The sequence below is a fragment of the Lithobates pipiens genome, unplaced genomic scaffold, assembly GCF_037356315.1.
Source record: "Lithobates pipiens isolate NorthernLeopardFrog02 unplaced genomic scaffold, aLitPip1_a1.2 Scaffold_1, whole genome shotgun sequence".
NCBI lineage: Eukaryota > Metazoa > Chordata > Amphibia > Anura > Ranidae > Lithobates > Lithobates pipiens.
Genome location: NW_027507685.1, coordinates 58298971 through 58324049, shown reverse-complemented (window position 1 = coordinate 58324049; position 25079 = coordinate 58298971). Strand labels below are relative to the sequence as shown.

Below are 25079 nucleotides of genomic sequence, written 5' to 3'. Positions count from 1 at the left end.
GGATTGTGAAGATCAGGCACTGCAGGGAATTCTGAAAGGGGTGTCCTCATCCTTCATCGAAATTGTTCTATATGAATAAATAAGGTCTGTGCAACTGTTAACTGATTATGGTAAAAAGAAAACAAGTCTTTATGTAGGAACTGCAGGTACATAATCACTAAAGCTATAAAGACTACATGGCAGTTCTGTGATGCAAGCATTGATATGCAGGCATCACATTCCTATTGCCTGATCCCTCAGTTTATGGACAACCAAATTCTAATTGTGGACAAAGACAGGCAGATAGCAGAGAATTATGGGCAGTGAAACTTCTTCACTTAAAAGTCCTGAGTTTTCAGGTCTTCCTGTGATATTCTCACGCATGTGGCCAACAAAATATAGAAAAGATAAAGAATAACACTTGCAAGTTGGAAAATCTGCATGGAAAAGATGAATAGTGGTGGTACATTCTCATCAACTTCTATGGAAATTTGACAGGATGCAAGCCCTGCAAGAGGTGTGATTTATTAACACTTAATTAAAATATTGGCAGGTGTGTAGTCACCTTATTGCTACAGGCACCTGGCACATCTGTCTAGTCACAGAACATAGGCAAGTACTTGTCATTGTCAAAAGCTTTGTTAAACAGATGTCCTTTGAACAGAAACTTTCCATTGTTGAGGGTTCCTTACTTTTGCAGAATTACTAAAAATAGATGACAAACATTTCAAAAGAATTTCACCAATAAGGAAGTGCTTAAGACAATGGAGCACAAAAGATTACATAAAGCAAATTCCCGTCATCTCAACTAAAAGAACATTCTCTATCTTCCAAATGTTGTGGTCAGGTCAGTGCAGTTCAATCTTGCAAAAATGAAGCCCACATACAATACTGCACTGCAGTACACCATCAAGGGTGTAACACTATCTATAATAGACCATGCAACTATTTTATAGGGCGCAGGACAGTAAGGCTCCTTGCATGACATGAATGTATATAAAATAGTTTTGAAGCAGATTGCTAAGAAGTTATGCGCCATGGAAAAAAAATAAAAATAATGACCTCCAGGTAGTTGCCCACGCATGTGCAGAGTATTGGCTATGGTCCTAGATCTTCTCTGCCTAAATTCTGTCCATAAATAGGTTATTCTCAAACTCTGTTAGATTGGTTATCCACAATGACACTCAACACCTTGGATGAAGGTAGTCATAAAAGACATGAAAGTAAGAAACTTTCATATACCGTATTTATCGGCGTATAACACGCACAGGTGTATAACACGCACATTCATTTTAAGAGGGAAGTTTCAGGAAAAACTTAAATTTGTGTATTGGCGTATAACACGCACATGCCATTTTTCCTGATTTTCATGGTGAAAAAGTGTTATATGCCAATAAATACAGTAAATGCTTCTATTGGCAACCCGCAATATGGCCATTTGGTACATGTTTATCACTTCAATTGCCGAGGTGGTTATATTGATAATACAGTTTTAAAGTATGAAGTGGGTATGAAACAATACTAAATTTGTCATGTGTTTCGATAAACTATTATAAACACTATTTAAAAGCACAATATTCACTATCGCTAAAATGCCTTCACACTATTTTTTATCTGAATAAAGTCAAAAGAAAGGCAGCCTTAGGCATAAACAGAACACATAGGTTTGTAATACATGAGAAAAAGCTTTCAAAGATTGCAAGCAGTGTTGTAGTCATGCAGAGCCAAACGATGTGGTGGAGTTCCAGAAGTGTAGCAATTTCTGTGCTTGAATTAACATTTCAAAACTCTCACCCTTCTGCTGGCCCCTGTTGAAAGTCTCATGGCCTCCACAGGTTGCTAATTGACTCAGGTAGGTAGCCCATGACCTCCTTTTCATAGAGCAAACACTTAAAGGGTTAGTTCAACTTTACCAAAAAACTGCCTATGCAGATAAGGAGCATCTGTAGATAACACACTGTGCAGCTTGACGAACGTGGAATAATACCTTGTTATAGGTGTAGGCCATTTTTGTACTTGGTGACCTGAAAGCTTCCAGGACATTGCTAAGCGAGGTCCAGCTATTACTGTTACTTTGACCATCACAGGAGTGAGCTCTCAAATTCTTAGCTCAGAACTACAGTATTGGGGGTAAGAAAGTGTGCATAACTTAGTTTGAATCAGAGAAAGCACTCGTTCCTGTGATGGGGAAGGTGAACAGTATTAGGTAGGCCTCTACCCGACCCAAGGTCCGGGGAATTTTCAGGTTAAATCTCATGAGGTATGTAAATGACCTACAACTATAGCAAGGGTATTATTCAATTTCGGTCAAAGTTGCACAAACTTGTTTTCATCTACAGATGTCCCTTCTCTGCACAAGCAGTTTTTTGGTAAAGGTGAACTAACCCTTGAAAGAAACTGCATGGGAATATTATATGGAAGAAACTGAATAACACAACCACTTAACTGCAGCACACACACAAAAAAAAAAAAGTAATTCTGCAGTTACATGTGTACACTTGTTTCTTTCTTCCTTTGAGCAAAGTTTCTACAAAAAGTAATAAAATAAGTAATGAAAAAAAAACAAAAAACAAAGAACTAAAATAGCCTGCTGTATCATTAAAAGAAAATACATTTTACCCGGAATCATACTATAACAAGATGTTATTTTTTTTTATGTTTGCCAAAATACAGAGCTTCAATGTTTATACAGAGGTAGTAAAAGCAGCTTTCACCTTGGCTGTGCTAAAGGGCATTGTATAAAATACTGCAGGAAAAGTGGATACCAACTTCAAACAACTGCCTGCATTTATGATTTGACCTGCAATAGAACGAGGACACATAGATTCATCACATTACACTCCATTCATTGTCCTCCAGTTTTTACAGGGCCCTTTGTTTTTCAATATGGCTTTAAAAGTAATAAAAGTAACTGCTTATTATAAAAAAGTGTATGTGTGATATACAAAACAGGATTTGATAAATGATGAAAGTTCGTTGCAATGTTGTAACATGAGAAATTTCTTCAAACATACACTTTGGATGCTACAGATCCTAGACCGTTTTTGCTTATTACCACAAGGTCACCAGGAGAATTGCTTGAATCACTCTCAAAAGCTTACGACTCTCTCTCAGTCCTTAGTATGTGTGTAAATATCTAACGGCACAAACACAAGGATCAATTTACTAGGAACACCTGCTAATTTGTGCAAGTATATAATCACTCAATCAGGTGGCAGCAGCAAAATGCATAGTCATGCGGATACGGGTAAGGAGCTTCAGGTAATGTTCACATCAAAACATCAGGATAGGAAAAAATATGTGATCCCAATGTTTTTGACACAGCTTGATTGTTGGTGTCAGATGGACTGGTTAGAGTATTTCTATAACTGCTGATCTTCCGAGATGTTTACCCACAACAGTTTGTAGAATTTACACAGAATGGCACAAAAGATAAATATCCACGGAGTAGTAATTTTGTGAACAGAAATTCCTTGTTGATGAGAGGTCAGAATTAAAATACAGACTGGTTTGCGTTGACAGAACAAAATGTAGCCTGATCTGATGAATCTTGACGCACAGATGGTAGGCCAGTCACTGGATCTGAATTCAATAGAACACTTTTGGGAGGTGGCAGAAGTGAGGATTCACAGCATAAATGTGCAGCTGACAAACCCATAGAAATTGTGCGATGCAATCATGTTACTATTTATCAGAATCTCAAAAGAATATTTGTGGAATCCATGCCATGACAAACTGAGACATGTTTCAAATCTGATCAAGAAAATTATACAGCCTATTAAAACATTTTCAGATTAACGCTGCAGAAAAACAGTCAAACGAAAAACCTCTTAACGCCCTCCTTTTCCCTACATTGGAAGACATGAACTGGGCTTGCTGTATAAACCAAGACTACAGTAGGCAACGGTAGATGGCCATGTGATCTATGATGTCAGGAAAACAAGCACTGTTGGTAACTAAGGATTTGTGTTATACAACACCTCCAAAACCTAGAGGATCCTACCCTGGCCAATAAGATGTCCGATTGAAGTAGATACAGAAACAGCGAAGAAAACCAGAATGCATTGGAAACTAGAACTTTTATCTTCTATCAACAAACTGCCAAAAGGAAAGCACAGAGGATCCCTATGCAGACTTTTGAAAATGCTACTTGTTGGGGTAGTTCTGCTGAAATACTGGTTTCATTATCTTGGGTCACTGACCCAGAACAAATACTCTGATCAGGAAAGTCAAAAGTCCTTTTCTTTGTACTCTTTCCTGGACACCAACTTAAAATGGGGAAGCAGGGGGGTCATTGTGACAGTCAGGCAAAAAGTATTTTCAGCAGTAATTACCAAAAGCAGTATGTATGCTTCTCTCATAACAAGTTTATTTCTCCTTTCAGAGATATAAGTCCACTACCTGTCCTTCCATCCCTGTCCCCAAACACCTAGCTCCATGTCAGGACTCCAGTGCAGCCTCCAGCTTTCCTCCCTTCTGGCTATCACAGGAGAAACTGAGGGCGGCTGGGCCATAGGCTGCTGCTGCCGCCAGTCAGACTTCTGTGAGGAGGGATTGGGGTAGTGGTTTACCAGGGCTGTATGTGTCCAAGGACACACACAGCCTGACTCGGCACCCAACAGGAGCATGCACCTGTAGGAGGGAGGAGCTGATAGCGCAGGTGGGGTCTGCCAGAAGAGAACATAAATCTTTCTGTGCAATATCACGTCATGGACCAGGTAAAGTATAACCTCCTCTTAAAAAAAAAAAAAAATTGCCTTTAGTTTTACAATGATGAACATTTTACAAAACCACTGTAATTTTGTAATACCCCATTGACAGCATAGGATATTTTCTGGAAACGTGATCTTAGCCTTTAACCTCTTTCTACAAATATATTACTAAGGAAGGGGATAGGCACGCAAAAGGTTTCTGGGTGTTAAGACATTGGACTGCACAATATCTGCTCTGGCTTTGGAGAGGAAGTGATAACGACTCACTGTATATTTAGTGACTTTATCTGCTCCTTATTTGAACACAATATCCTGCTCCAAGTAGAGCATAGTTGTTTACTTATATTTAAGGCTTTTGACTCAGAGATGCATCAGCTGTAACCCCAGCATTGCTTTACTGCTGTAATTCTTATTCTCTGGTCCAATCCAAAACCAGGAGATAATCTTCATACATATACAGCCAGAGACACTGAACGGAGAAGTGAAAGGAAAGAAGAACCCCAACAAGTTTTTAGAAAGGACTATGCTGCACGGATACTATAAAATCAATTGCAATGCATTTTGGCAATGGTGGCTGATTGAGCCTCTGATAAGAAAGGAAGAGACTGCTGCAAATGAAAACCATCAGATCCCATTCTTCTTTTAATTTTTCTAAAGCAAGGGAGAGAAAGATAGCAGGTTCCTAGCTAACATTTTTTTTCTTTGGGGTACTTTAAAAAATGTGACTCAATGCATTTTTTTTTCTCTTACACAGCAGATTCCACCTAGGGTTGAACGTACAAATAAGCAAGAATGTCACTCTTCAATGCACACTGATTGTTGAGTATTTATATAAAAAGATCTTTACTTTCAATAATGAAATGCAATAAGAATGTTTACCCGAGCAAATCAAAGATCCAGTCTTCAAACATAGTCTTAGCTTAAATTCAAAACTAAATAAAAAAATATTTACAATGGAAATCCAGTGCTCAGTCCGCAAAGTAAATCCCACATTACAAAGTAACCTAAAAAATGAACAAAAAACATAATATGTGAAACCCTGTTAAATTCTTGACATTACAAAACTGACATTGGGAAGTCTCAGTTCACTTTGTGGAAATTTGGACTCTATAAAGGTCAGTTACACAGGCACTTCACATGTAAACAGTCTACAACAGAAGAAGAAGAAAAAAAAAAAACAAACATATTTTGGCACCAACTCAGATTATAAAAATACTTAAAAAATTACAAATATATACATATATAAAACCCAGAGAAATTAGGTCAGTTTCCTTTTTTTGCAGTCACTAAAATCACAAAATTAAAATACCCAAGATGCCAAAAAATAAAAAACAAAAGAAATAATAATACATATATATAAATTACCATAAGTGCAATAAATAATACCTCAAAACAAATCATTGTTAAACTGATTTCACTGGTGAAAAATAAACTACAAGGACTAAATTGGATTATTTACATTGTTCTACAGCACTATATTAAAAGAAATCAAAAAAGAATCTGTCAGTTTCAGTCAGAGCAGCCCTTTATATTATGCATAGTGCACTGACTGGGCGGAAATAAGGAGTTGTCTGTATATAAGAAAACAAGCTTTATATCCACCTTTCTGGCAGGGGTGTGTGAAACATTTGCTCTATTGAAGAGCTCTGAGTGTTGCTGGTATTGGACATGTCCTGGAGTTTCTGGTTGCATGTCCTCCACCAAGTGCCTGCATTTCTCTCATCAGCTCCTATGTTACTACAGAATTTAACACACCGCCCCAGGAAAGGTAAGTATTGGAGCTGTTTCTTTTACAGGCTAGCTTCATCCCCCATGCTTCTAGACATATTTTATACAATACAACTTCAAGGTTAAGCTGATAAATTCTAACACATCCCCTTGGATGAGGACACTGGTCCAAAAACTGCTGTGCATTTGCTTGACTGCAAAGGGCATTATGCTCTATACAAGGGAATATTATGGCCAGAACTAACAGGTTCACTTTAAGGTGGCTTTTCATGGTGTTAAAACTGTGTATTTATGAATATGTCACATATTCATAAACACACAAACATGCAGAAAAAGACACCTCTTACAGATGCATTTCACAGACAGAAATATTTTAAAATATGTTAAATGTCTAAAAATATACCACTGCGGTTCACTAGAAATAGTGATAATACAGCAGGTGTGCACAATTCCCTTTTAGGGCTAACATAGCTTCGGAGTTGCGGATCTCAGAACAGTCCAGACTTCAGGCTTGAGATTAAGTCCTAAGTGTCCGTACTAGATTTGGGATTAAACTGAAGAAAGTTGTGAAGCTCTCAGCAGTGGAAGTTCTAGCAGTGCTTGAACTGTGATTCCAACTTTTACTAATCCCCTTTCTTCTAAGATGTGGTGGGGTAAACACAGCTTGTCCTGAAAAACAAACAAAAGACAAAAAATGTACTATGAAATCTCAAGTGTCCATGCCAGAAACAGGGTGGGCATACAAAGGCTAAATTTTAAAAGTAATTCAAATAAGTATTTAAAAACTTTGCCGCCTTAGGGTACAGTGTTGTGTTCTATTGTAAGAACCCCTGCCCCCCTCCCTTCACCACCACCCAACAAGCGCTGTTGGAGTAGGGACTGGACAAGGAATAGAATTGGCCCACATACAATCCAATGAGAGTACCAAACAAACTTCCAAGGGTACAAGGTAGTTTAATGTTCAAACTGATTCATAGCAGAATAATGCCAATGTGTTCATCAGTGCTTAAAGGCTAAGTTCAACTTTTTTTTTTCTAATTTCCAGCCCTCCTATGTACTTATATAGCATTAATGTACTTATTTAGCAAAAATAAAACAGCTTTCCATTTATTGTACACATGCTTACCTCACTTCTCTTCATAGCTGTTTAAAAACACTTAGTGGTGTGAAAAAGTGTTTGCCCCCTTCCTCATTTCCTGTTCCTTTGCATGTTTGTCACACTTAAGTGTTTCGGAACATCAAACCAATTTAAACAATAGTCAAGGACAACACAAGTAAACACAAAATGCAATTTGTAAATGAAGGTGTTTATTATTAAAGGTGAAAAAAAATCCAAACCATCATGGCCCAGTAAAACAGCATCAACGGGAATACTGACGTCAGTTCCGGTCGTTTGGAACGCACGCCACCAACGACGGTTTCATACGATCTGTTCCATGCTTAATGCTTGCTTTAATCCCTCTTTTTGTAAGTACCCATCTTGTGTTTAAATAAATAAATTTTTGATGGTACTTCACTATTCGTTCCTTTTTTACTTCTGGGTACGTGTCTATCTGGCTCTAACTCTTCATTGAGGAACCCTGGATTCTGGGTTCATCTCATATATTTTTTCACATATATTTTTTCACTTTCATTTAGTGTGTTTGAAAAATTGCTGTGCAAATACTGCGTGAAAAAAAAAGTTGAAACAACCGCCATTTTATTCCCTAGGGTCTCTGATAAAAAACACATAATTTTTGGGGTTTATGAGTAATTTTCTAGTAAAATAAAAATGATTTTTACATGTAGGAGAGGCATGCCAGAATTGGCCCGGAATGGAAGTGGTTAAACTCCCCTATGTTGGGGACATTTTTAGGAGTTTATTTGCTGTTTTCTGAACATCCTAAAATCACGTTCAGGAGAGTAAATTTTGACTACAAAAAATGCTGAATGCTGTTAAACTCCGATAAACGTGCATAAATGCTAGTTGCAGTTTAGCACTTCTGCATTTATTTCCTCAGGACAAACAGCGTTACAAGAAACCAGCATCCATGAGGCCTGTTATCACCAAAAGTGAAAGTAAAAGAAAATTTCAAATTTTGGGTTGTTCCTAGAACAAGTTCTATTTCTAGTTAACCTAGTGACACACAGGCCCGGAAGTAAAGGGAAATCTCTCCAATGGGACACAGGTGGCAAAAAAAAAAAAAAAAAAACTTAAAGTGGTTATAACCCTCCTCTACTCTATGCAAAATGGAATAAAAATAAAAAACATTTTGCCTTTAATTCTACTAAATTCTGATAGTGCTGAAATGAACTCAGGTGAGCAGATAACACAGCATTGCTATTTACTGTTTGGAAAGTGTCAGGAGAGCAGGTTACGCCAGTGTTGGTGAATACAGAAAATTCACTAACACTGGCGTACCCTGCCCTCCTGAAACTTTCCAAGCAGTAAAATCAACAGTGCCATTTTATTTGGTATCTGTTCACCGGAGTCTATTTGACCCTAGTCAGAGTTCCATGATGAAGGGGGGAATGTATTCTGTCCACAAAACACATTGGCTTTGTTTTACTATGAATTAATTGCATCATTAACCACTACAATACAGGGCACTTTCACCCCCTTCCTTCCCAGCCCAATTTTCAGCTTTCAGCGCTCTCGCACTTTCAATGACAATTGCGCGGTCATGCTACACTGTACCCAAATTACATTTTTATCATTTTGTTCACACAAATAGAGCTTTATTTTGGTGGTATTTATTCACGACTCCATTTTTATTTTTTGTGATATAAGCGCAAAAAAAAGCGAAAATTTTGAAAAAAAAACACAATATTTTCTTCTTTCTATTTTAGAAGAAATCCAATGAAATCAAATTTTGTCGTAAATTTAAGCCAAAATGTATTCTGCTACATGTTTTTGGTAAAAAAAATTCCGTTAAGTGTATAATAATTGGTTTGTGTGATCAGGGACATATGTACGCAAATGATCATGTACAGATGTGAGCAGGTGATCACGTACATATGTGTGCAGATAATTATTGGGACATGTGATTTTAGTGGGACATATGTGGGGGACATGTGTTTTTATTATTTGGGGACGTCTTTTTATTATTTGGGGACATGTGTGTATTACACTAGACTAGTGATCAGTGAGTAAAAAGCTGTAAAAACAGCTCATACTCACTGATCACCAGCCGGATGCAGCGATCTGCTCTCCTGTCCTCAGCGACGACTTCCGTGTGAGGAGAGGAGAGCCGATTGCCTAGCAACCGGCTGTTTGTTTACATCACATGAAGGCTGTGATTAGACATGGCCGTCATGTGATCAGGAGGGCCAAATCACAGAGCCCTCCTGCCGATCCGAGATTCGCCGTATCCGGGTGACACGAGCGCATCGGGATCGCGCCGCTGCGCGGGCACGCGCGCGATCCCCCTCCTTCTGATGGACGTTCCTGAACGTCCAGTCAGAAGGAGGCGGCTCCCACCCGGCAGTATATGTACATTGGCCGGGTGGGAAGTGGTTAAATGAGCTTGGACCCTTGCCCAGTTTGGCACTCTGATTAGATTGTACTATGTGGATTCTCAACTCTGGGCCCTTTCCCATCTTCCTGAGGGTGATCCTGTTTTGTGTAGCGCTGCCAACCACAGCCAGTGTTCCCAGTGACAATTTCAGTGACCTTTAGAAAATCCAAATCCAGCACCCTGTTTGTGCTTGAAATTAGAATTGAAACTGACCACTCAGACTTAAGCACTGCACCCTGGGAGGTGCTCACATACTAGAGCTCATACAAACATGTAAGCACCCAACAATTATCAAGGGCTCCAAAAGAGCATCAAAGTGTCATGAAAGCATTGTGTACCAGAGGGTGGGCAGAGGGTTCTTTTAATAGAATCTGTCACTTTGCCCGAATGAGTAAAGTGACAGAATCCTTGGGTTAAAGCATAAAAAACAGAAAGGGTTATTATAAAAGTTTACCATAGTGTTAAAAACAAAATTGACTGGTCAGGTTCCCAAACTTGAAAACCAAAATTAGTCTACAGGACAGTAGCCTTTATCAGGACAACTGCAATGTAGAAAGTCCAAATTTAGACTGCTATAACACAATGTCACAATGACCAACCAAAAAAAAGCAGAGCTTTATAACGCTGGGCCTTCTGAATAGTGTATTCGTTTGCACAACATAACTGCACATTATGGGAGATTTATCTGGCAAAGTGCAAAATCCAATCCTGAAAGAAAACTTCACACTCTGTAAGAAATTTGTTAATTTGAGAAGAATTTTCCATTCTGTTACAAACGTTTTTGACACCACTAATGATCAGAACATCAAACGAACATTCTAAAAACAAAAAATTTCTGATGAAATTCTTTTAGCGTTAGACCAGCTTTAGATCCAAGGTCAGTCTGCAGAAAAATTTGAACCCTAATTTTTTATGGCAAGTCAGGAACTCTTTAAAGGGAATCTTTAAAAAAAAAAAAAAAAAAAAAAAAAAAAAAAAAAGAAGAGGGAGAGAAGAGGGTGGGGGGCTATAAAAAAAATAAACAAACTTGTTATTTTACTTCATACCTCTTGTTTTTTTTTTTTTACTGCAGAAAATGACCCCACTATCCTTCAGATGCGATCTTAAGGCATGTTGAATAGCCTAAAACAGATATGTGATAACACTCCAGTGCAGTGAAAAAGTGCTTTTTTTTTTTTGCTGGATTTGGGCTATTCAGTATTCCACAAGATCTTACTGGAAGAATGGTGACATTACACTCATCTAGGAGCTACAGGAGAAAGTGGGGGGTCATTTCTTTTGTAATTGTAATTCAGCATTTTGGCACAGGGAGGGAAAAACCTTGGGAAATAAGAAAAAGGTATGCATTTTTGTGCAAGCTCCGATTTAAACTAAAAAAACAAAACAAAAAGAAAACCACAAAAAGTAACAAAAATAAAGATCAGAGTGATAGAGATCAGCTAAACTGGCCAAACTCTACAAACACTATAGAAAGTCTCACACATTTAAAATTAACCTCTTGCCACCCATGTAATGCATATACAGTTGTGCTCATAAGTGTACACACCCTGACAGAATTTATGATTTCTTGGCCATTTTTCTGAGAATATAAATGATAACACAAACCTTTCTTTCACTGATGGTTAGTGTTTGGCTGAAGCCATTTATTATCAATCAACTGTGTTTACTATTTTAAAATCATAAGCACAACAGAAACTATCCAAATGACACTGATCAAAAATGTACATAACCCAGCTCTTAATACCATGTATTGCTCCCTTTAACATCAATGACAGCTTGAACACTTTTGTGGTATTTGTGGATGAGGCTCTTTATCTTCACAGATGGTAAAGCTGCCCATTCCCCTTGGCAAAAAGCCTCCAGTTCCTGTAAATTCTTGGGCTGTCTGGCATGAACTGCACGTTTGAGATCTCCCCAGAGTGACTCAATGATATTGAGGTCAGGAGACTGAGATGGGCACTCCAGAACCTTCACTTTATTCTGCTGTAGCCAATGACAGGTCAACTTTTGGATCATTGTCATGTTGGAATGTCCAAGTACGTCCCATGTGCAGCTTCCTGGTTGATGAATCCAAATGTTGACCAAATTTCCTGTGCCTTTGTAGCTCACACATCCCCAAAACATAAGCGATCCACCTCTGTGTTTTACAGTAGGAATGGTGTACCTTTCATCATAGGCCTTGTTGACTCCTCTCCAATTGTAGCATTTATGGTTGTGGCCAAAAAACTAAATTTTAGTCTCATCACTCCAAATGACGTTGTGCCAGAAGGTTTGAGGCTTGTCTCTGTGCTGTTTGGTGTATTGTAAGTGGGATACTTTGTGGCATTTGGGTAGTAATGGCTTTCTTTTGGCAACTCGACCACGCAGCCCATCTTTCTTCAGTGCTTCCTTATTGTGCATCTCGAAACAGCCACACCATATTTAGCCCTGCGTTTCACCTGAAGATATTTGTGGGTTTTTCTTTGCATCCAGAACAATTTTCCTGGCAGTTGTGGCTGAAATTTTAGTCTACCTGACCGTGGTTTGGTTTCAACAGAACCCCTCATTTTCCACTTCTTGATTAGAGTTTGAACACTGCTCATTGACATTCTCAATTACTTGGATATCTTTTTAAATCCCTTTCCAGTTTTATACAGTTCAACTACCTTTTCCCACAGATCCTTTGACAATTCGTTTGCTTTCCCCATGACTCCAAATTCAGAAACGTCAGTGCAGCACTGGATAAAATATGCAAGGGTCTGTCAGGAGACCAGAAACTCATTGACCTTTTATACACACACACTAATTCCAAGTAAACAGATGACAGGTGAGGATGGTCACCTTTAATAGCCATTCAAACCCATTTGTGTCAACTTGTGTGCATGTTGTCAGGCCAAAATCACCAGTGTATGTAAACTGTTGATCAGGGTCATGTTGGTAGTTTCTGCTGTGATTATGATTTAAAAAGAGCAAACAAAACTGATTCATAATAAATGGCTTCAGCCAAACACTAACCATGAGTGAACCATGAGTGAAAGAAATGTTTTTGCGTTATCATTCATATTCTCTGAAAAATGGGCAAGAAATCATAAATTCTGCCAGGGTATGTAAAATTATGAGCACAACTGTATGTGTCCAAGAACAGCTGAGGTTTCTGTATTAAGAGCGTGCACACTGCACAATCCCAGTGTAGTGGCCAAGCCCTCATTGACCGCACTTGGTCTCTTGATACGGGAGGCAGCAGGACAGTCTCCCGATCAGGTATACCTTGTGACATCTAATCATAAACCCACATAAAGGGATGCCAGAGATGGGAAGAGAGGAGTGAAATTGACTAAAAACTAGTTAACATGCTAAAAGTCGAGCTGCTGAAATGATTATAACACTCCACTGACAGTAAAACTGATAAACAATATGTATTTGTAACCCAAGTATGAAAACGAGACTCACCTGTGGAACTCCAAGTTTTTTACATGCCTCCAGAAAGTTTTCCACATTGCGCCTGCATTTTGCCATGCTGAGTTTAGGCTAAAACACATACAATGACCACATACCATTAATTAGCAAATACATAATACTGATTCCAACAAACACACAGAGAAAACATAAAAGAACAATAACCAACCGTCTTAAGAAGGCGGAGACAGGGGAACTGACCACAAAATCAGTTTCATTGATCCATGCTACACAGTGTAAATGGACAAATCTACTGTCATGGCAATTGTATTTTCACAGCAATCCTTGCCAGCTCTCAACGTACCAGAACAGTGCCTGCATCCGATTGGATGCAGGCATTGTTCATAAAAAAAAATAAAAAATCAAAGGAGCTGGGTGGAAAATGGTCAATCCAGGGATGCTGGAGGGGCTGAAGGCCACCCAGAGCTAATTTGGTCACTTCATCAGGAACTGAATGAAAGTTGCTCCATCTATATGGCCAGGTTTGAAATCCACAATCAAGAGATTTCTATCCACACTGACGGAGCCCGATTCCTGCAGGACTTTAAAGAGACACTGTCAACTTGCCCACTCATGTCAAAAAGATAGAATTTGTTTTGAATCCACCCACTAGCTCTGTTATTCTCACCTTCCTAGTTTTTTTGCAACAAGCCCCTGGCACCCCTCAAGTCACAGCCACAGCAAAACAGCTTTGAAGTTTACAAAGAGCAATGTAATTGATTGACAATGTCTAGGCCTAACAAATAATAGCTAGTACCAAGCATTGCATCATGGGAGTTGATCTTATTATTTGTTTACTCATTTCTTATTTGTTAAGAAATTTCCTCAAGCTGCACCTATTACAAGCATAAAAGAAGTTGATTTGATTGTACTGCATTCCTGTTTTTCAATAGCATTTCGTGTTTAAAAGACGTGTTTCTTCATTTATTTATTACCAGTATTCAGGCCTGCAATCTGCCACAGCTTGTAATCCATGTCAGTTTTCTCTGTTCTTGCATCATTTAAAACACAGATACACCTAAGATGTGGTCAGGTAAATGTTTAATACTGGCAGAGTTGCTTTTGTGCAGGAAAATGGATTTTTGATCCTATCAATTTGCTATAATACGTCTCACAACATCTAACATTTAGTTCATTTTACACCCCATAAATCTCCCTAATTACAGTACAAGTACTACCTGTTCTCAAGTATAAAAGGCAGACATTTACTACGGATGTCAAGTCTAGTAAACTCTTGGACAACTGCCACTAGTAAGCCTCCTTTTGCATCAAGGAACAGCTCACATAAAACATTCAACATAGACAAGATTGTAGTGCATCCAGAAAGTATTCACAGAGCTTCTCATTTTCCACATTTTGTTATGTTACAGCCTTATTCCAAAATGGATTCAATTCATTATTTTCCTCAAAATTCTACAAACAATACCTCATAATGACAACGTGAAAGACGTTTAAAAACCTTTGCAAATTTATAAAAATAAATAATCACATGTACATAAGTATTCACAGCCTTTGCCATGACACTCAAAATTTAGCTCAGGTGCATCCCTTTTCCACTGATCATCCTTGAGACGTTTCTACAACTTGATTGGAGTTCACCTGGGATAAATTCAGTTGATTGGACATGATTTGGAAAGGCACACATCTGTCTATATAAGGTCCTACAATTAACAGTGCATGTCAGAGCACAAACCAAGCCATGACGTCCAAGGAATTGCCTGTAGACCTCAGAGACAGGATTGTATGAAGGCACAGATCTGGGGAAGAGTACAGAAAAATATCTGCAGCACTGAAGGCAAAATGAGCACAGTGGCCTCTGTCATCTGTAAATGGAAGAAGATTGGAACCACCAAGACTCGTCCTAGAGCGAGCCACCTGGCCAAATGAGTGATCGGGGGAGAAGGGCCTTAGTCAGGGAGGTGACCAAGAACCTTCCAGAAGAACAATCTCTGCAGCACTCCCCCAATTAGGCCTGTATGGTAGAGTGGCCAGACAGAAGCCACTCCCCAGTAAAAGGCACATGACAGCCCATCTGGAGTTTGCCAAAAGGCACCTGAAGGACAAAATTGTCTGGTCTGATGAAACAAAGATTTAACTCTTTGGCCTGAATGGCAAGAGTCATCTATGGAGGAAATCAGGCAACGATCATCGCCTGGCCAAAACCATCCCTACAGTGAAGCATGGTGGTGGTAGCATCATGCTGTGTGGATGTTTTCAGTGGGCAGGAACTGCGAGACTAGTCAGGATTGAAATATGAATGCAAACTTCTTTCACATTGTCATTATGGGGTACACTGTAGAATTTTGAGGAAAATAATGAATTTAATGGAATAAGGCTGTAACATAAGAAAATCTGGAAAAAGTGAAGTGCCGTGAATACGTTCCAGATGCACTGTATATATACACACACACTGTATATGCACATATACATAATTAGCACTTCATATACAGTCTGCAATGACAATCACCAATCTGCATCTAGCTAGCATCTTCTAACGCTGTCAAAAAAGGTGTCCCTATCCCGGCAACTAAGACCACAGCAGTATCAAGGGCAAAACAGAAGGGACCCTGCAATGAATTCTGCAATCATATTTGAAATGTATACAATTTACCCAGGAAGGATTGTTTTGGACATAGAAATCAAAGCTATTCAGATCCAATGTAAAACGTTTTTTGAAAAAGAATTGCTCCTTTGAAACACGTTACCAACCCCTTGCACCGCTCCCTCCTTTCAGTATCACATAGGGGTTGCCTTGGGCTTTGGTGGCTTTTTAAATTATATGCTGGCTTGGGAAGAAAAAGCTACTGACACATCAATGACAGCTTTGCACTGTCCACATGCAATTCTTGTGCTGAATGTCAAGAATCCTACATGTAAGTGTGCTGTAAGGTGACCAGATTTTTTTAAATGAAATCCGGGGACATTATATATATATATATATATATATATATATATATATATATATATATATATATATATATATATTTTTTTTTTATTGGCAAATGGCAAACCATTTTATAAGCATATTTTACTCAAATGATTTATGCAGTGTATTAGGTATGTGTTTATGTAATGACCATATGATATATACGTTATTTCCCACATTTTGTCCACGAGATATAAAAAAATATATACTTCTTACAATTTTTGGGGATATGGACTACCAAATAAGAAGATAAGATAGAGAAAAAACATTATAATGCATATTTTGTATTTCAGTCTTACCAAAGAAGTGCAGAGGTGCGCTATGTACTGAGTGCAGAGTTCAGGGGTGCACCCATAGATGGTTCGAATCCATAGGTGTGTGCAGCCTGTTGCATTAGCGTGTGCATCCCAAACCAAAGCTCAAACACACATGCGCGTGTATATTATATATACACATATACATTTTTTTCTTTCCGCATTCACATGCCACAGATGCAATTACACCTCCTGTTGCAGGCAGTGTGACAGGAGTGGGTAATAGTAACATTGGGGGGAGGCAATGTGACAGGAGGGGTCAGCGTAACATGGGGGGTCAGTAACATTGGGGGGAAGCAGTGTGACAGGAGGGGGTCAGAGTAACATGGGGTGGCAGTGTGAAAGGAGGGGGTCAATGTGACAGGAGGGGTCATGGTAACATGGGGCAGTGCAACAGGAGGGGGTCAAAGTAACATGGAGTGGACTCTACTCTCCCACACATGCAGGGCACTTTGTCTTATGCTGGAGCCAGCCCCGACTGCCAATCATCTCACACAACACACAGTGATCAGAGATTTCTCAGAACTACTGTTGCTGGCCTACTGCAGGATCTGTTCCCGGTCAGCTGTGGATAAACTACATGCTGATCAGCCAATCGTGGAGCTCCCATCTCCGAACCAGGGCCAATGCGCCCCAATTCTACAGTTACACCCCAACACCCCCAAATATTTCAGTAACTGACTTTTTGATTGGACCGACTGGTTCCTCTATATCAGTGTCCATTTTGACAAGCTTTTCATTTTAAGGCTACTGCTCCTTTAAGATCATGTTTCCCCAGAATATCTGAAACTATTTACCAGTAAGACTTTGTTAAAGCTTCATTCATAAAGTTAAACATGTAATTGAAAGCTTATACTAAACTCCATGAAGAAATGTCTGCTTTCAGGGGGAATTCAAAACCCTGTAAACTGTTTATTCTGCATTCATCAGTTGCAGATTTAATGATCTGTGACAGAAGGTTTGTTTTCTTCCAGTAACTGAACCAACGAACCTTTGCACAGCCACAGGTCTGATGCTTTCTTTCAAAATGTTGCTTTATAATCAGTTTTCCAAATAACTAATTTACTGGGTAAAGCTGTGAAGGCTTTATGCATGTAATGTTTTTCTGGGATGTACTACACTATTTTTCTTCCACATTCATTGGAATAAAAAGACAGACCACCATTGCTATGAACCACATGAGACCCATAAAAGAGAAAGAATGCATGACATATTTTTAGTGACTGCACACAGATATATCATTGAGAGGATTATTGATAGTAAAGTCTGTAAAAGTTTCCTGACATCATAGAAGTCAAGCCCGAAGTTGCAAAGTAAAACTAGGACACACAGGAGGAGAGATTTACGAGGGTATACCAGCACCCCAGCGTCTTTAACAAATCAGATGCCTAAAATGTATCAGTGGTGAGGTGCTGATACCCTGTGATGCCCGCACAGGCATCACACATCAGCAAAGATGCCATCACTGGCTGCCTACCTCCGTTCCCACCCACCTCACTCAGCTTACATACAGTTGATGTTGACGCAACAGAATATAGCAGGTGGTGCATGAATGCTGTACTTGGGGAGGTAAATTTGTTCCCCCCACCCTTGGACTACAGCCAGGCTTGGACTTGCAGCTGAGCATCTCTTACCCTGCACACAGCTAATCTGTTTCTTTTTCAGACACATCCTCGATCGGCACAGCCTGTGGCTGGCGGTAGCAGTCCTTAATTGTTAAATCCTCAGCCTGCAACAGCCAGCTACACACTGTGCATATATAGATTGCATCTGCAAAGGAATCAGATCTTAGCTGTGTGAAATTTCAAGAGGTGTCGCTTTGTCAGCGGTGACACCATCCTCTGCCCTGCTGATGCACCCCTCTTTACGCACACCCCCTGTGCCCCACTAATGCACACCCCCCTCTGTCCCACTGATGCCTGTCTCTGACCTGCTGACCAAGTCATCTGCCCTGCAGAACCATGCCGTGGTGACCCCAGTCCTCTGCCCTACTAACTCCTGCCCCTTGCACTGCTGACTCCTATCCTCTGCCTTGCTGACATTTTCTACTACATCCCCAAATCAGACAGGCTAGATCTGGTACTGGTGTTGAGTCAGACACTTCAAGAAGCCTGCTCTTATTTTGGACTGGTAATTAACCAGCTATTGGGAACTACCAATTCAGAGGTGCAAAAATTGGACTGATCTGAGGTGTGAAGGTGTAGAAACTAGGGTGAAGATGCAGGAATTACTGTGATCTGAGGTGTGAAGGTGCAAGAATTAGGGCTGATCTGAGATGTGAAGGTGCAGGAAATGGGGTGATGTGAAGGTGCAGGAATTGGGGTGGTCTGAGGTGTCAAGGTGCAGGAACTGGGGTGGTCTGAGATGTGAAGGTGCAGGAATCGGGGCAGATCCAAGATGTGAAGGTTCAGGGATCAGGGCTGGTCTGAGATATGAAGGTGCAGGAGTTGGTGCTGATCTGAGGTGTGAAGATGCAGGGTGTTGGCGCTTATGTGAGCTGTGAAGGTGCAGGAATCGGAGCAGATCCAAGATATGAAGGTTCAGGAATCAGGGCTGATCTGAGGTATGAAGGTGCAGAAGTTGGTGCTGATCTGAGGTGTGAAGATGCAGGGTGTTGGCGCTTATCTGAGGTGTGAAGGATCAGGAGGTGGAGCTGATCTGAGGTGTGAAGGATCAGAAGTTGGAGCTGATCTGAGGTGTGAAGGTGCAGGAAATGGGGTCATCTGAAGTCTATAGTGCAGGAATTGGGCCGATTTGATGTGTGAAGGCTCAAACCTGAATATTAATTGTGAACTATTATTTATGTCATTTACAGCTTTTAGTTTATCCAAATTCCTTTTCATGACTAAGTGTTGGAAACTGGCCTCTTCCTATGTAGAAGACACTCTCAATTTCTTTTAAAAATAATTTTTCAGCACACTATTATGCTCAAAAGGTTGCCTACCCCTGCATGTGCAGTAGGGAACCGACTAGGTCAGTAGTCAAGGCCCCATGCATGAATAACTTGGCTTGAAGTCCAAGGGATTCAAGGACACAGGAATCAACCTGAATACTAACCAATATGCCTGAACATCAGAGCTATTAAAAGTAGAAATTTAAGTGCATTGTAGGTCAGGAACATGAGTATGTTTATTTTACTACATGTGCTGTTATGAACGGACATGAAATGCTAATTTAGTCTGGGTAGTCTGCATGAAATGCCTCGCACTTTGGATCCACTGGTTCTGTGTGTAATATTGAACAATGTTTTATGCAATCAGTAATAGACCGGTAAATCTAGTTTTCATTTGTAAATTCAACAACAAATCGACAAGATGAATTAAGCCGGCCATAGTTTGAATCTTGCCTGGTTCAGCAGCCTGCCTGTCAGATTTTTACATGTGATTATTGCCTGTGTTGATGGAGGAAATCAAGCTATTTTCCCATGGTTGCAAGAAAGAAAATTGCTCTGTCTATGGCCCGTTTCGGAATTTGTTTGGATGTGTGAATGCCAAGCCACAGTAGTTCACAACTCCTCTCACACAACAAAGTTGAAGGTGATGTGAAAAACTGCTTTGCCATCTAAATTCAGTTTCAAAATACAACAAAAAACAAACAACTGTTGCAACCAGTCATGATTCTTTTTTTTTTTTTTTTTTTACTTCTATTTATTATGCAGCAACACACATGCTTTACATTGGTTCCAAAACAATTTGAACTAGATATCCCTAGAATGGGCTAAATTTTATGCAGGCTCCAACAGACAACTTAATTTTACTTATTTAGCATTGCATTTACACAGAAGAATTAGAAAAGGCCTGCCCTGCTACATCGTGCAAACATCAAACATTTGTACCTATAGACACTTGCGAGTCATGAGTGGATTGTCTACAGCAGGTTCTAACTGCTGCAGTCTAGCTAAACACAGGCTATGTCCCCATAATGATACTCCTGCAATCCCCTACACAGTCTGGAAGAGGGATGAGCAGTAGTTTGAGCAAATTAGAGCTCTATTGATGCTTCTCTCTAATCACAGACTGAAGGGCAGCCTGGGTACCAAGTTGCATTACTTAAAGTAGTTGTAAACTTGAGATATAAAATAGGAGCAAAGCATATCACTTTACACCAGGGCTCTCAAACTAGCGGCCCTCCAGCTGTTGCGGAACTACAAGTCTCATCATTTCACTGCCTGTGGGTGTCATGCTTGTAACTGTCAGCCTTGCAATGGCTTATGTGACTTGTAGTTTTGCAACAGCTAGAGGGGCGTCAGTTTGAGACCTCTGCTCTATAGTGTGTACTTGTCTCAATCCAGAGCACTAAGGCTGCAATCACACTTCGGCGTTTTGAAGAGCGGGCAGATTTGCCTGAGATTTGAAAGTGGCAATGTGTGAATGACAAATCCCGGGACATTTGAGATGCAATTCATCTGAATGACAACTAAAATTGCGGTGCGGATCTGGTGCGATAAATCGCAGCAACCTGCAGCATGTGAAACATGACGCCCCCCAAAAAGTTGAGGCGCTACTTTTGGGCGACATGCTTCACAAGATGCAGGTTGCCGCGACTGCAGCACCATTTAACGCGCGACAAACCCGCAATAAGATTTTAGGTGTCATTCAAATGAATTGCATCTCAAGTGTGAGTCCTGACTATGGGAATTGTAGTTCCTGAACAACTGAAGGGCCATAGTTTGGAGACCCCTGATCTAAACCATTTCATTGTAGCTGTATGTTTAGGGTCGTCCTGTTGGAAGGTGAACCTCCGCCCCAGACTCCATTTTTTTTTTTTGCAGATTAACATGTTTTCTTCTAAGATTGCCCTGTATTTGGCTCCATCCATGTTCCCATCAACTCTGACTAACTTCCCTGTCCCTGCTGAAATAAAGCATCCCCAATACATGATGCTACCACCACCATGTTTCACGGTGGGGATGGTGTGTCCAGGGTGATGTGCAGTGTTAGTTTTCCCACACACAGAGCGTTTTGATTTTAGGCCAAAAAGTTAAATTTTGGTCACATCTGACCAGAGCACATTCTTCCACATTTGTTGTGCCCCCCATGGGGCTTCTCGCAAACTACAAACAAAACTTCTTATGGCTTTCTTTCAACAATGGCTTTCTTCCTGCCACTCTTCCATAAAGGCCAGATTTGTGGAGTGCGCGACTAACCGTTGTCCTGTGGACAGATTCTCCCACCTGAGCTGTAGATTTCGTCAGCTCCTCCAGAGTTACCATGGGCCTTTTGGCTGCTTCTCTCATTAATGCTCTCCTTGCCCGGCCTGTCAGTTCAGGTGGGTGGCCATGTTGTAGGTTGGCAATTGTGCCATACTCTTTGCATTTTCAGGTGATGGATTGAACAGTGCTCCGTGAGATGTTCAAAAGCTTGGGACATTTTCTTTTATAACCTAACCCTGCTTTAACCTTCTCCACAACTTTATCCCTGACCTGCCTGGTGTGTTCCTTGGCCTTCATGATGCTGTCTGTTCACTAAAGTTCTCTAACAAACCCATGAGGGCTTCACAGAACAGCTGTATTTATACTGAGAATAAATTATACACAGGCGGACTCTATTTAATAATTAGGTGACTTCTAAAGGCAATTGGCTCCACTAGATTTACGTTACGGGTATCAGAGTAAAGGAGACTGAATACAAATGCATACCACACTTTTCAAATATTTGTAAAAACTTTTAAAAATCATTGATCATTTTCCTTCCACTTCACAATTGTGTGCCCCTTTGGGGTAGCCCATCAAATAAAATCCCAATAAAATACATTTAGGTTTTTGGTTGTAACATGTCAAAATGTGGAAAAATTCAAGGGGTATGAATATTTTTTCAAGGCACTGTAAAAATACTCTTGGCAGGTAAACAAGTCTCCTTTATATAATTCAACTTTGTACTTAGCAGTTCGCCTACAGTTCAGCTTTAGAGTCATAGATTTGTGCTTATACAAAGTCCAATCCCTTTTTTCCCAAACTCTCCCAGTGTCATGAGTGGTTCGGAAGCTGCAGTAGCATTTCATAGAAAAGTATATGAACTACTGCTTTTACAGTATCTCACAAAAGTGAGTACACCCTCACATTTTTGTAAATATTTTATTATATCTTTTCATGTGACAACACTGAAGAAATGACACTTTGCTACAATGTACAGTAGTGAGTGTACAGCTTGTATAACAGTGTAAATTTGCTGTCCTCTCAAAACAACTCAACACACAGCCATTAATGTCTAAACTGCTGGCAACAAAAGTGAGTACACCCCCTACTCACTTTTGAGAGATACTGTATATAAAGGAGCCAGATATTTAGTATATATTTAGTATATGCGGTGCATTAATTAGCATTATATTAGTGGTCCTACAAAGAAGTGTGTAAAAATATAGTATGGTCTACTGACAGTCTCCAACAGATACGAACATTTAGGAACATCGATTTACAGGCAACCGTGCCAACTCCTGTGCAAGTGGACCATTCACGTATTTATATAAACAGGATATCTTACCACTGCTGGTGATGGAACATGAATGCTGCCAACTGAACGGGGTCGTATATGGTTAGCAAGATGGCACAACACAACACCATCCATAAGCGCTCCTCCAATGTCATCTGGTAAAATAACCTTAAGCCTGGACTCAAGATTCTGTGAAAACAGTGTAATGATATTCTTCTGTTACTCAGGACTGTATTAAGGGCAATTCTAGAAAATGTACACAATGAAAACACATACAATGCAAATAACTTTTCATCTATGAAGTAGAACTAAACAATAATAAAAACAGTAATGTTCATTCAAATTCCCCCTTTAGTGAAACAGCATATGAACGTTTTTAATAACCATATTTAGTAGAGCAAATATAACGTATATTACCTACATGCATGTTCACTACCTTCCATTATTCTGCAACTAGCGAGAGTGGAGCCAACCGTGAATCCGATATCCATCATTTCCATATTTTAATCCAGTTATTGGATTCCCCCTATTGCAATCAATTTGTTGTTCTTTCAAAATGTTTTCATTTACCTGAAGACGCCAGTCCTCAATTAAAGGTGCATTCGGAGATATCCACTTTAAAGCAATAAACTTACGTGCAATAAACAATAGTCTAGTAACTAATATCATCACCTCCCTGGGAAAGAAGCCATCCTCGTCAAAATATCCCAGTAGACATGTTATAGGGGTCTTGTCAATATGTGTAGTACATGTAGCATTGATTGTATTAACCACCTCTCGCAAATATCTAGCCAATTTTGGACAATTCCACATCATGTGTATTAAATCAGCTGCAGACTTTTGACATCTAGGACACTCCTGAGAATCGCGTCTGCCCCACTTAAATAATTTAACTGGTGTTCTGTATAAACTATTATAAATAGTTGCGTCAGGCATTGAGCCAGTGATAAGGATACTAGGGGTACCCTTCTTAAGATAATTTGCCAATTTTCGTCTGAGATGTCCCCTATGTCTCTCTCCCAGCCTGTTCTACCCGGGCTAACATCGTTATCCTGATATAGTCTCATCAGTTGACCATATAAAGAAGAGATCAAGCCCTTTTGTTCCTTCTCCCTTGCTAATGATGTTATAAGTGGGGTAGGTTTTATCACTATCTTTTCCCTTCTAAACTGAGTTTGAATCGCATGCCGTATTTGTAAATATTTATAGAAGTGACTAGAAGGCAATTGAAAGGATTCTTGCAAGTCCTGAAAGGAGCGCAGAACATTATATGTAAACATCTGTTCTATATATTGAAGACCCTTAGAGTGCCACCTTTCAAATCCCTCCAATTTATATAATTCTTTGTATTGCTTATTCCCCCAAAGCGGGGAGTAATTAGAAACTCCTTCAAATTTCGTTATACTCATTTCCTTCCAGACTCTATTAATGAGTGTCAGCGTTAGACCCCCTACAGGTGTTACCCAGGGCTCCGGATTCCAACTGAGCCACAAGATTATATCGAAAACTATTATTTAGCAATAAAACCTGTATAGGGTCTTCCCAATTTCTTTCTCCCCAGCCTACAAAATGCTGAAGCTGGGAGGCTATGAAATAGAGTCTTGGCTGTGGTACTGCTAATCCACGCCAATCCCTTGCCCTCTGAAGAATTGATAACTTAATTCTCTGGGTTTTTCCTTTGCATAATAGTCTACTAAATATTGATTCTGTTTTTTTTTTAACCATTTTAAAGTTATCCATATTGGTGAATTATGGAGTATATATAGTATATATAACAATTGAGGGGTCCAGATCATTTTTATGAGATTTGTACAGCCTACCACCGATAATGGCAATTTGGTCCACGCCATGCTCTTAAGTTGGAATTTGTTAAGAGTAGGGGACAAGTTATCCATTAAATAATTTTCTATTCTAGAATTTATCATTATTCCCAAGTATTTTAGATGATGACACCATTTTAACTTGGGGGTCTCTCTTAACCTGGGCAGACTAAGATTGTCTAAGGGAAGTAGTACAGATTTATTCCAATTAATAATGTATCCAGAAAACACTCCAAATTT

General features: G+C 39.7%; 1 protein-coding gene across 3 annotated transcripts in view; it reads right to left on the bottom strand.

Moving 5' to 3' along the window:
• Positions 1 to 5310: 5310 nt before the first annotated feature.
• LRCH2 (leucine rich repeats and calponin homology domain containing 2) overlaps positions 5311 to 25079 on the bottom strand; it is a 198039-nt gene continuing 178270 nt past the window's right edge. For all 3 annotated transcript variants that reach the window (XM_077448439.1, XM_077448510.1, XM_077448599.1), the window contains 3 exons: positions 23071 to 23208; positions 13346 to 13423; positions 5311 to 7088 (listed from right to left, as the gene is read on the bottom strand). In XM_077448439.1, the coding sequence (XP_077304565.1) occupies positions 6969 to 7088; positions 13346 to 13423; positions 23071 to 23208 (336 nt within the window). In that variant the 3' untranslated portion in view covers positions 5311 to 6968. The remainder of the gene's footprint in view (positions 7089 to 13345; positions 13424 to 23070; positions 23209 to 25079) is intronic.